This window comes from Lethenteron reissneri, chromosome 37 (genome assembly GCF_015708825.2).
Source record: "Lethenteron reissneri isolate LAM-NWPU_2019-01 chromosome 37, ASM1570882v1, whole genome shotgun sequence".
Classification (NCBI taxonomy): domain Eukaryota; kingdom Metazoa; phylum Chordata; class Hyperoartia; order Petromyzontiformes; family Petromyzontidae; genus Lethenteron; species Lethenteron reissneri.
Window position 1 is genome coordinate 4,237,252 of NC_083815.1, and position 12,503 is coordinate 4,249,754.

The window sequence follows — 12,503 nt, forward strand, 5'->3', positions numbered from 1 at the left end:
CTCTCGGTTGGAGAGGGACACGTGGGCGGCACAGGGCGTGAGTGTTTTTTTTTTTCAGAATTGTCACTGCTGGGAAAAACAAATATATTGAGTTTGGAGTTTGTGCCGTTTCAGCTGGGGGAAAAAAAATTGTATAGAGATGCATTAAATTTCGATTTAAAGCTTTCGTGGCTGCATGGATTCATCTTCTTGGTTCTTTTGGTAAAGTCATGTAGAAGGGAAATAATTAAAAAAACATAATAAAATAATTCTCACGACGTTTCGGCCACAACGCAAGCAGCCGTCCTCAGGTGAAGAACAGGTCTGTCGGAAAGACAGCGTCTGAATTCAGACAGACCTGTTCTTCACCTGAGGACGGCTGCTTGCGTTGTGGCCGAAACGTCGTGAGAATTATTTTATGATGTTTTATTTTTATTATTTTATTATTTCCCTTCTACGTGACTTTACCGAAAGAACCAAGAAGATGGAGATGCATTGTTACGTTGAACTTCTTTCGCACCCTACGTAGCCAATTGTGCTAATCGGATGTGCGACGTGTTTCAAATGACGAAAGAGTAAACTAGATGTTGCAGTCGGATGATTACTTTTAATGAAATGATGAATCATTTTCAGACCTTTGCTAATCTGCTTTTGGATTAAGCCCCCCCCCCCCCATATTGGTTGTGGGAATTTGTTTGACCATACTTCACCATGTTGGCTCGTGTGTTTTTTGGGGAAAGGATGGCGTGCGATAACCAATTCCGATATCCCGCAACTGATGTTAGCCGTGACTAGGAATCAAACAGGTAAGGCCCACTGAGCTATGTAGCTCTCTTTTAAAAGCGACTTGGCTATCACGTGGACATTCATAGCAGCCAAGCACTCTAAATTCATGTTGATTCTAAATGCGGAGAGAAAAATCGGTGGACCCACAGAAAAATCCACGCGCCCATGGGGAGAACATGCAAACTTCACATATACTCTTGTATAACCAGGCGAGGTAGTTAACACCTTGTCAGCGAGGCGAGATGTTAACATTGCAGTAACCGCTTCACCACCACTCCACCACCCAATAATGTATAAATGTCCTCAGTGTAAACCGTACATATTTAATTACAGAATACGAATAATCTCCAGTTAAACAAACTGCTTCACAATTTCCTGCACTGTTATAATCGGTGTAATAATTGCTGACTGTAAGGTTCAGGATAGACTTTCTTTCAACAATGGGAAATGTGCTGTTACTATAACTCAAACATGCCTGGACAATGCCTTGCTCTCAACACTGCTGGTGGGAAGAGCTTCCACGAGATGGACGCTCTGGAGAGCCCCTTTGCAGGGTGTATTTTGTCTACTTTTCCATGTTGGCCAGATATTTTGAAAGAGGCAGGAGTACTCGGAGTAAGAATATTTATTTATCCTGGAGAAATCAGATGAGCTATGAAGCTCTTTTAATCGCAGATGTCCAATAGCGACGGGTCCGAATTTTAACTACAACAAACAATACAAACACACGATATGAGTGCAAGGTACCTTATCAGAAAGGTAAACAAATAATATTTGTTTTACAAATAAACTTTTTTGTATCTTACCAGGTAAAGCCCAACTGGGGTTTTAAATTATTTTTCAGAAGCGACCTGGCCACGAATGAAAGCTCAACAAAGTAGCTTATCGCGTGGAAATTGATAGCAGCAATTAACAATAAACAATAATACGATAGGAGCGCAGAGTATAGGACAGGTCAGAAAATCACTAAACAGTGCACGCGAACTGCCGATCAACTTTTAAGTGCACCCGTTCACACTGCTGGGCTTGAAAGAGGTGGAGGGGATTTAAGGAAATGTCTCGCATTGTTTCAACTGCCGCGCCGCAAGGTCGAGTCGAACCAGCGCCGTGTGGATCACAAGTCAAGTGCGCTGACCATTAACACGACGGCAACTTCCTTGCTTGCCTTTTTTTTTTAACTAAACAGCACGAGGTTGATAGCTGGCATCGCGATTGCCCCATTAACATCGCTTTCCGGCGACGTTAGTAGGAGGAAAAGTTGCCAAATGTGCGCGGCGCTATGCGAACCGTCCGTGGGACGCCGTGCGTGGAAAGAAACGCTGCGCTGACAGTCGGTGACGCCTCTTGTTACCACGATTCAGCTCCGGCGTGGCCTCGCGCGCGCGCGCGCGCGCGTTGTGGAGCCGCCCAAACGTGAACGCGGAGTCGGAATACGAGCCCGCCTTGTGAGTGCGCGCACGGTGAAGGATAACGTTTCTCACGCGCACACGAACTCTCCGATTACCCCAAGGACAACGCGTGAAAAAAACAATCGGCTGCGTCGTCGAACGGCCGGCGAAATGATCGGGCTGAATGGAGAAAAAAAATGTTGATCATAAATACGCCAAGCGAACGTGGATTGCCAAGTAGATTCGTGATGTACGATTCCATGATGTGCCACATTTGGTTGGAATTTCGTGATACTGCGCTGGCAGAGGTGTGCGTGCACAACGAACAGAGATGTTAACTACCTCACCCGGTATACAGGAAGACATGGGTTTGATCCCGACCCTGACGACGCCTGAATATATGGAATTTGCATGTTCTCCCCGTGGTCGAGTGGATCTTTCTCCAGGTTCTCCAATGTTTCCCTCCACATTTAGAAACGTGCCTTTTAGAGTGTTTGGCTGCTCTAAATGTCCACGTGATAAGCCGTCACTTCGGTAAGTTGTCATTTGCGACAGCCAGGTCGCTTCGGAAAAAGCGCTACGTAGCTCAGTGGGCCTTACCTGGTAAAATAAAATTTAAAAAATAGAATAGTTCTTTTTTTATACCTAAACACATTAATCAATAACACTGCACTGATTATGAAACAAATAATAGGCGACGTTTTGGGCCATGGCCTCTATTATGAAGAAGAGCCATTTCCTGAAACGTCACCTGTTTTATATATTTTTTGTTTTCCTTAAACATAAAAGTGAAAACTTACTTGGAATCTCAAAATGAGCATATAGGCAGCGCTAATCTCTGGTGTGTTTGGCTTCCTTTGAGGGCAGTGCTATTGATGAATGCATTGTGGGGGTTTTGTGATTTGCATTGCTCCCAGGTGCAGTACCAGACGTCAGAACTGCAGAGTCTGCCTCTACTGTGATGGCACCGAGATTAAGAAACGGCCTGCCTGACCACATCACTAAATAAACGAACTCGGATCGAATCAAGAATAGACTTACGAGTTGCCTTGTTCACTCTAACTGTGAACAATGACTCATGTGCATTGTGTTAGGACACAGGCAAATACTGAATTTTTAATTTTGTTATATTGTGTTTGCTTACGGGGAGCGGTGGCACATTGGTTAGGGCACTGCAATATGGACACAGATTTCCTGGTCACGGCTAACATCACTGGCGAATGATTACCTGAACCAGTCCTGGGTCATCCCACCTATAACCATTTCGCAATGATAACTGTGGTGAAGTATGGTCAATCAACCCTCCATGACTGACATGATGTGACGAGGCGTTCATCACAGGGCTGTGAATGAAGTACTTTACTCATTGTTCTGTCCCGTGACCTCCTGCCAGCGGGCCTTTCGACACTTCACGTGGCCTCAAAGTGCACCTAGCATGGCACAAACGCCGTGGAGACGTCACCGCCATTTGGTGGTGAACGGCGGTTGTTGTTGTTGTTTTACTTATTTCTATGTTTATTTCTACACTAATTGGTGGTTGTTATTGTTGTTGTGTTTAAAGATCTGTGAACATTTGATTCACATGTTGGACTATCTTGCATGCACTTTAAGGTGTGAAGCGCATTGAAAATATGAACTGATGATGATAAGATCATTGGGAAGAGGCTTTAGCAGTGAATCCAAATACTTCAGTGTAAATTCAAGGCACATGATATTGAAATAACAGATGTATTTCATAATAAACACTCATTCGGAGTTTTTATGGAGCATTGTGGATTATTAACTCAATAAATGTAACTCAATATCAAAACTAAACCAGAGTACGACGTTTCGATTGCAACACAAGCAATCATCATCAGGTATAATGAAATAGCGACATAGAATATAACCAGAAAACTATAGACAGACATATAAGCAGACAGATATCACCAAGATACATAGAGAGAGATACCTGGGTTGCTCTCTCTATACATACGTCGCTATTTCATTATACCTGATGATGATTGCTTGTGTTGCAATCGAAACGTCGTATGCTATTATTTAATTTATTATTTTATTTTTATACGTGACTTTACCGAAAAAACCAAAGAATAATTCCTGCAGTCACGAAAGCTCCAAAATTAAGACTAAACCAGAGTTTGCTTCTTTAAGCAAATTCCGTTGGAAAACGCTTCAGTCCACCAGTCTATCGGCCTTCCAACCCAACATTATCGGAAATTTATTTCACGACCAAACTCTGGACTGGTTTCAGACCTTCATGGTATCATCAGCGGTGTCAAGCGTGTAAAACAAATGCTGCACGGTTGACAGATGTCATTGGCAAGGGCGCCCTGCTTGCAGTGTATAATAATAATTAAAGTTCAATTTGTAACGCGCGCAAATTTGCAGACGTAGTGGCCGCAACTCAGAGGCGCGGAGCCAAGCTCAGAGTCGCTCGAAAGCGTGATTGTAGAGGTGAGTTTTTAAGTCTCTCTTGAAAGAGGCGATTGAGGTGATGCTGCGAATGTGAAGAGGGATATCATGCCTCCTCATCATGACCATTGCCTCCAACATCATCATCGTCGTCATCATCGGCGTCCTGGCGTCCACGCCAACCGTGGTCTGTCCCGCATTGGGAGCAGCTCCACGGCCGCCACCCGTTGACGACCATGGCCGCCACCCGTTGACGACCATGGCCACGCTGCGGCGAGGGCCTCCGCTTGCGATCGATCCCCGAGGCGTCCGCCCAGGGCAACGTCGGGTTCCTAAGATGCGACACTCACCTGAGCCCGACCCGTGCCGGTCACCGCTGGTGGAGGTGCGGTGACATTGCTCGCTTGGAGCGGGGCTGCGGTTTCCCCGCGCTGTGGGGAGACGCTGCCGTCATTGACCGCCGTCTCTGGGGTCAGAAAGCAGCGGCGGCGGCGGCAGTACGGGGAGGATGCACGGCGCTGTAGAGGCGGATCGTTGTTGCCGTTGAAACTCTGGATTTCCGGCTTTACGTGCGATCAGCGATCCTCATCAGCCCGGTCTATAGACTGCTGGACGAGGGCCTCCTTCTACCGATGCCGTCCCTCCTTTAAGTTCACGGATTCACAGACGTGTGTTTGCTCGTCACTTAAATTCTACATCACGGCACCAGCCAGAAATTTGCTTAAAGCCAGATGGAATGTCAATAGAGCACTCCGTTTAAGCAAATTGCAGCCTTGGTAAATTAACCAAAACAATAATAAAACAATTCTCAAGGTACATGAACACAATTATTGAGGAAAACAAAAGGGACTGTTAAAGCTAAAGGTACCAACCCAGACATGTTTTGATCGCGCCAGTGCCGGTGAAAACATCTCCACTAGAGTAAGCACCGGAGAGCCCTTCTGGATTGTATTTGGCCTAATCTTCCAAACTAGCCAGACATTCTGGAAGAGGCGAAAGTACGCACACGTGACCCCACCGCTTGCGATCTGCCGACTAACTGTGGTGTACCCTCGATTTAATGCTTTCGTGACTGCAGGGTTCTTTCGGTAAAGTCACGTAGAAGAGAAATAATAAAATAATGAAAATAAAACATAATAAAATAATTCTCACGACGTTTCGGCCACAATGCAAGTAGCCGTCCTCAGGTGGAGAACAGGTCTGTCGAGGAGACAGAGTCATTCAGACTCTGTCCATTCTACGTCACTTTACCGAAAGAACCAAGAAGATGTGGTGTACCCATTTCAACTTCTGGGTGGACAGAGGTAGAGGGGAGGGATTTAAGAAACCTGCACCGTTCTTTCAGGGTGTGCAACTTTCTGACCCGCCTCTGCTAGGTATCTGCGAAAAGAGCATCATAGCTCATCGGATTTCTCCAGGATATGTATGTTCAACTTCTTTCGCACCGTGCGTAGCCAATCCGCGCTAAATAAAGATTCTGATTCTGTTTCAAATTCCACACGGGGTGGGATGATGGAATGGAAGAGGTAATCACTGCGTCGCGAGTCCAGCGTCCTGACCGTGACAACCTTGGCGGCGTCCACCAACCCCTAAAACAACGGCTGTGCTGCGCTCTCTCTCGCAGACGTCATATCGGAGCACATGGCGCTGTCCCTGCCCGAGCTGGAGCTGCAACTGCTCCAGGCCGGCACCTTCCCGGACGTGCACTACGACTACGGTGGCCTCCCCTGCCCGTACGCGCACGACTCGTTCGCCGCCGGCGAGCAGCGTTCGCCGGGTAGCCCGCGCAGCGCCTACCACCGGACCCACAGCGCCCGGTGGCCAGCGGAGACGCCCGGCAGGATCGGGGGCCCCAGCAGCAGCTGTAGCAGCAGCAGCGGGGGCAGCGTCGCGGCCAGCGTGGGAGGCAGCAGCACCAGCGGGAGCCCGCAGCCGCACCTCACCGAGATGGAGGTCGCTTCGTCGAGCAGGCAGCAGAGCGGAGGACGAACGGTCAAGGACGCCCAGGACCTGTGCCTGGTGTGTGGGGACCGGGCCTCGGGCTATCACTACAATGCCCTCACCTGCGAGGGCTGCAAAGGTGAGGAGCACGAGATCAGGGCCCGGAGTGGGCTTCGTCCGTGGGAATTTGTTTCAATTTCTCCGCTGCTCCTATGATTTTCGAAAAATGTGTTGTTTTGCGGCCTGTACTTCTGACCTCTTGACCTCCTGACTCTCTCTCTCTCTCTCTCTTTGTCTGTCTCTCTGTCTCCTAGCTAGGTTTCAAACACTCTGTGTAGTCTGCGCTCATGGTAATATGTCCCAACCACGAATTGTAAGTTTTTTTTATTTTTTGTCGTTTTTTCTTTTGAAGTTGGTTGTTCGTTCGTCCGTCTTTATTTTGCGTTACCTCGCCGTCACCATTAATCATCGCCCTGTCGTGAATGTACGGCTTTTACAAATTGATGCTGTACATTTCGATTCGCTGTTGAACGAGGACGACCGTTCATCTCACGGAATTAACTCTCGAACAAACTCGGGACTTGACCGCGGTTAATATTTTCTCAGGTTGACAGCACTTTTGACATCATTAGACCTCCTTTGCCAGTACCAAAATATAATAATAGGGTTTTTCCAATTTTTTCTGGCAACAAAACTGAAACCTTTTTATAAGGATTCATGTCTGCATTAACCACAATACTTGCAGTCAAAATGCAATTGAGACGAGGCTCAAAAGAAAGCTGTCTCTGGTGTGGACCAATCCGTTTCAAGGACAATGCATATATTATCAGAGTGTGTTTTTTGTTTGCATTTTGACTGCAAGTATTGTGGTTAACGCAGGCATGAATCCTTGTAAAAAGGTTTCAGTTTTGTTGCCAGAAAAAAGTGGAAAAACACTATTATTACGGCACTTTTGACGTTTACGTTATCCGGCTGCTGTCTGCATCGCTGTGGTTATCTTCCGTGATATTTTGACCGTACGGATGTAAGAACTCACCTTCCTCGAATCCATCAAGCATGAGATGATTAACCAGAACATGCACACGCGAGGGTTCACAATTATGGCACCAAGGCCCTAAACGTTTAAGATGCCCTCTGCCTGCTACCTTGAGCCGTCTCTTCTGGTACAATCCGTTCGTCTGTGCGGCACTGGGCAGGTTAACCTTCTGTCCTTGGAAAGTCGGCCTGTTCTGGCTAAAATAAGAGTGGTCGATGTACATTATTGAACATGCTGGTGAATCAACTTTTGTCATTCACCACTCATCAGAACTTGTGAATAATTTATGGGGAGAGTGCCCGGTTGAGAGGTAAGGCCCGAGGGGAGTTCTACGTGCGGTGGAGTGGTGTTTTAACATCATTTTTGTGGCCGACATTTTTTTCTTAATTCCTAACGCTTTTCGTGGCATGCATTGTTTTTTTTTTTTTATGAAGCAATGCACGCATTGGAAATTAATTGCTTCCTACTTTTTAGTAGTGAAACGAGCTAAAGAAGATGACGCGGGCGAATTGATTAAGTGGAGGAGGAGGTGGTAATGATAATGATTTGCTAATGACGACATATGAAGATTGACGCTGCCATTTCCTAATAGACTGCTGTCGAACTGTTTCACTGACAACAAAGCCAATGGAACTCTATCTACAGCCGGATGAGGGATGTTGTGTGTTCTTCACGAAGTATCACCGCTGCTGATACGTAACAGCATCATCTCCTGTGCCAGACTTTTGGAGAAGCTATCTCTGCCATATTCGACACCGGCACAAAGACACACACACACGGGACTACTCGTTTTTGAACAACGAATATAAAATCCACCGCAAAACAGATGGCGTGTATGTTATGGTTGATACACCCGTAGCGGTATTAACCAGGGCTGTCTCTGGGCTCCAACTGTGAAATCTCTGCAGCAAGCGCGCTGCCGCTGGAGCAATTTCGCTGCCGTGCTCCTTGTTTTGTGAGTGTGACGCCTTCGTAGGGGGAGAGCTGTGGCGTCACGGGCTAGCGCGCTGTGCGACGAACCCGGCGACCCGCCTTCGATTATAATCTGAACCGGTCATGGGCCTTCTCTAGGTCGACTCAGCCTCAAATGAGTACCTGCTGGCCACTCACCCCCTTGTGTGCCGAGCCGGGCTTCATAGGTGTTCGCTAACAGCATTTGCTCCAAACGTCTGTTACATTCTAGATTTGATGCAGCAAATCTGGCTGTGACGGTCCCACCTGATGACGGAGACTTGTGTTGCCTCCGAAACGTCGTGATTTTTATTGTTTTATTTTTATTAATTTTAATTTCATTTTTTTACCTACGTGACTTTACCGAAAGAACTAAGAGTATGAGTCTGTTACATGCTAAACTGGGGATCTTTCTCTTTGTCTTCCAATGCCTGTGATGGGATTCATAATGGAGTGATTGTAGAGGTCGTTCCAGTGCCAGAGGGCAAGGTGAGCAAACACACCTCTGGGGCAGGACACCAGAGCATGAGCTACAATACCTGGAAATGCGTAGAGCACAATTTGTCCTTCTAACTGTCTGAGCTCGGGTGTTTGTGCGCTGCGTTGGTAAACCCATAACGTAGAGCTGAGCACGTGGCCGAAATCGATACGAGTCAAAGATTAATGAAGATGTTTGTAGCGCGCGCGTATGGAATTGTTTCGTATCAATATTTGAGGGGTGCAGAAGGTCACATCGATTCGGGCTTCTCTTCTGACATCCACGTCAGTTCAGAATTTCAATGCGGGGGTTTGGTACGCAAATATTTGACGAGTGCACGCGCACGCGAATATGAAAACAAAAATACGCCGTGCGAGATAAGCATATACAATTCCGCGTTCTGTTCCAAATGCTAATTGTATGAAATCGCTGCAGTTGCCATACACAAAGTACTTATTTAAATGTTTTGATAGGTGCAGTATATTTACGAATTCGAATTAACTATTTTACTTGGCATTGCGTTTGACAAGTAAGGAAGCATTTAATCTCTCACTGAAATTTCATCGTTGTCACAATCCAATGTCATAACTGGGTTAATTCATCCTTTTTCCCCATCTTATTCGTATTGTTTCACATGTTTCCTTCTTGTTTCTTCTGTCCCATTCATTGCATCAGTCTTCATGTAACAAAAGTGGACAATTTGCATACAATTACGACTACTGTGCATTATAAATAGTAATGTGACAATGTTTTTTAAACATAAATTATAATCAATTCCGCACCCACAATTGGTTTTACCCATCATGAGCAGGAGAACAAAGTGTAATCTACGCTTCGATACGTGCTTTAAATTAGTTTTTTATTCATCTGGTCAATCCCTCAAGATGTAACATCTCATTGGGCACGCTGTCCAGAGTTGAATGTAGCATGCCTATACTTGTTCCCTGGCTGGCAATCGGACAATCCCATTCATAATATCTGTCCACCCGTTTAAGGAGGAGTTAAAAACGTGCAGAGCGGCATAAGCTACGGAACTGCAGGTCGAAGTACCAGGGGTTACCCCAATGAGCTTGGGTGTCGGTTAGAAACACATATCGCGTCGGCGTGATGAGTGGGGGGCCTTGAGCTCGCTGACTCTGTGCCTGGACGTGTGGGCGGAGTGGTGAAGAGGAGTAGGGGGAGGAGTAGGAGGAGGAGCAGGGAGGCGTAGGAGTAGGAGCAGGAGTATGTGGAGGTGGAGGAGGAGTAGGAGTATGAGGAGGTGGAGGAGGCGGAGGAGGCGGAGGAGGCGGAGGAGGTGGAGGAGGCGGAGGAGGTGGAGGAGGTGGAGGAGGTGGAGGAGGTGGAGGAGGCGGAGGAGGTGGAGGAGGTGGAGGAGAAAGAGTAGGAGGTGGAGGAGAAGGAGTAGGAGGTGGAGGAGGAGTAGGAGGTGGAGGAGTAGAAGGAGGAGTAGGAGCAGGGAGGAGTAGGAGTAGGAGCAGGAGTATGTGGAGGTGGAGGAGGAGTAGGAAGTGGAGGTGGAGGAGGAGGTGGAGGTGGAGGAGGTGGAGGAGGTGGAGGAGTAGAAGGTGGAGGAGGAGGTGGAGGAGTAGGAGTAGGAGTAGGAGTAGGAGTAGGAGCAGGAGTATGAGGAGGTGGAGGAGGAGTCGGTGGAGGAGGAGTAGGAAGTGGAAGGGGAGGAGTAGGAGGTGGAGGAGTGGAGGAGTAGAAGGTGGATGAGTAGGAGGAGCAGTAGGAGGTGGAAGAGTAGGAGGTGGAGGAGCAGTAGGAGGAGGTGGAGAAGGAGGAGTAGAAGGTGGAGGAAGCGGAGTAGTAGGAGGTGGAGGAGTAGGTGGGAGATTAGCAGGAGTGGGAGGAGGAGGAAGGCGCAGTGGGGTCACGATGGTGGCAAATGCGAGGAGCCCTCAGGGCTCTCAGTGACCTCGCCGGCTCCAACTCCGCTCTCACCCGCATCACCACTTCATCATTGCCGCCTTGTACCCACTGGGGGGGAGGGGGCAGTGCTTGCTTCGTCATTCCGTCCATAAAAGATTAATTGTCCAGGTTGGTCCAGATGTCTTGTGACCCCCGAGTAATTGACCCCTCGCAATGTTTCTCTCTTGCATATTAATTTCTGTTTTCACATCCATTTGTGTCCGAAAAATATTAAGTTTTAGAGAATCAAATTGGGGTCACAAGACATCTGGAGCACTCTGTATATTGCGTCGTGATTATAAATGTGTGACCCTCACTCTTCGACTATTATGATGGAATGTTCTCGTCGTTTACAGATTTCGTTATCCATTGTTGTGGAAGGACTATGGGCAAAAGTGAAATTGACCTTTGTGTTGGGGAAATGCTCATCGAGCCTGATGTAATTTTACAAATATTACAGCGCTTTGTCAGATCAGCGTTGGATGAAGGCCTCTAATACACCGTATCGGTCATGGAAGTTTTTTTTTTCCATACTTAATCCTTTTGGTCAGTCTTGTGGATTGGTGAAAGGGGAGCCCAAGACCAGTTCAGATCTCGAGCCCCATTGATGTTAGCAATGACCAGGAATACAAATCTCCACATAAATATTTATTATTATCAGTCATCAGACTATGCTATTTCCAGACAAATATTACCCAGCTGCCATTTGTTCAACCAGGCAAACTTTGGACTGGCTTTGAACTTCAGGATATCATCAGCAGAGTCAAGCACGCTTTAGCAAATACTGACCGAATGTTATTGGTCGGAGGAGGAGCACTTCGTCTGCAAGATGGGGCACCTTGTCAATTCAAACATCGGCGATGGATGAAAAAAAACTGTTTTCGTATTTTGCCCACGCAAATAAATACGAACAGTCAGTCAATTTGTCCATCGGCACCGTCTTATAGACATAGACAAATATCACATGATAAATATAACATGTGCGATGCTCGGCAGCCATTGAATAGCATCCCAACAGGGCATTGCATGCCAAAACCAAATCAAATAACACGAGCATTGAAACTGCCCAAGTAATTAAAACGCTCAAAATACCGTACATTGCGGGAGTAACTGATAAACTAGCCAGATGTTTGGAAAAACAAAGCATCCGAGTCAGATTTGGCATGGTACATAAAATACATAAATTAATATCTGGTACAAAAGATGTGTTACCGACGCTATCATCAGAAGGTGTGTACAGAAATAACTGCACGTGTGGAAAATGTTATGTTGGGCAAACAGGACGAATGATCAGCACGAGACGAAAATAACATCAGAGAAATATTAAATACTCCCAAATACAACTGTCAGCAGTAGCAGAACACGCGTGCCAACAAGGACACTCAATTGATTTTGATAATATTGAAATTCTGTGCAAAACTAGCTACTACTGGCCAAGACTAATTAGATAATCTATCGAAATTGAAATAAAAAATTATAATTTTAACCGTTCGGATAGCTACCGCCTTAGTGCTGCGTGGAAGCGAATCATCAAATAGTACATTGTTTAAATGGATGCCTACAAAGGCACCATACTTCAATAGGGATTACCGTTGGTACAGCTATTTTAATACACAAT

General features: G+C 46.5%; 1 protein-coding gene across 3 annotated transcripts in view; it reads left to right on the forward strand.

The window, feature by feature from the left end:
- Positions 1-12,503, forward strand: part of LOC133351470 (bile acid receptor-like) — a 91,528-nt gene that overhangs the window by 22,486 nt on the left and 56,539 nt on the right. For all 3 annotated transcript variants that reach the window (XM_061566703.1, XM_061566704.1, XM_061566702.1), the window contains exon 3: positions 6,190-6,645. In XM_061566703.1, the coding sequence (XP_061422687.1) occupies positions 6,190-6,645 (456 nt within the window). The remainder of the gene's footprint in view (positions 1-6,189; positions 6,646-12,503) is intronic.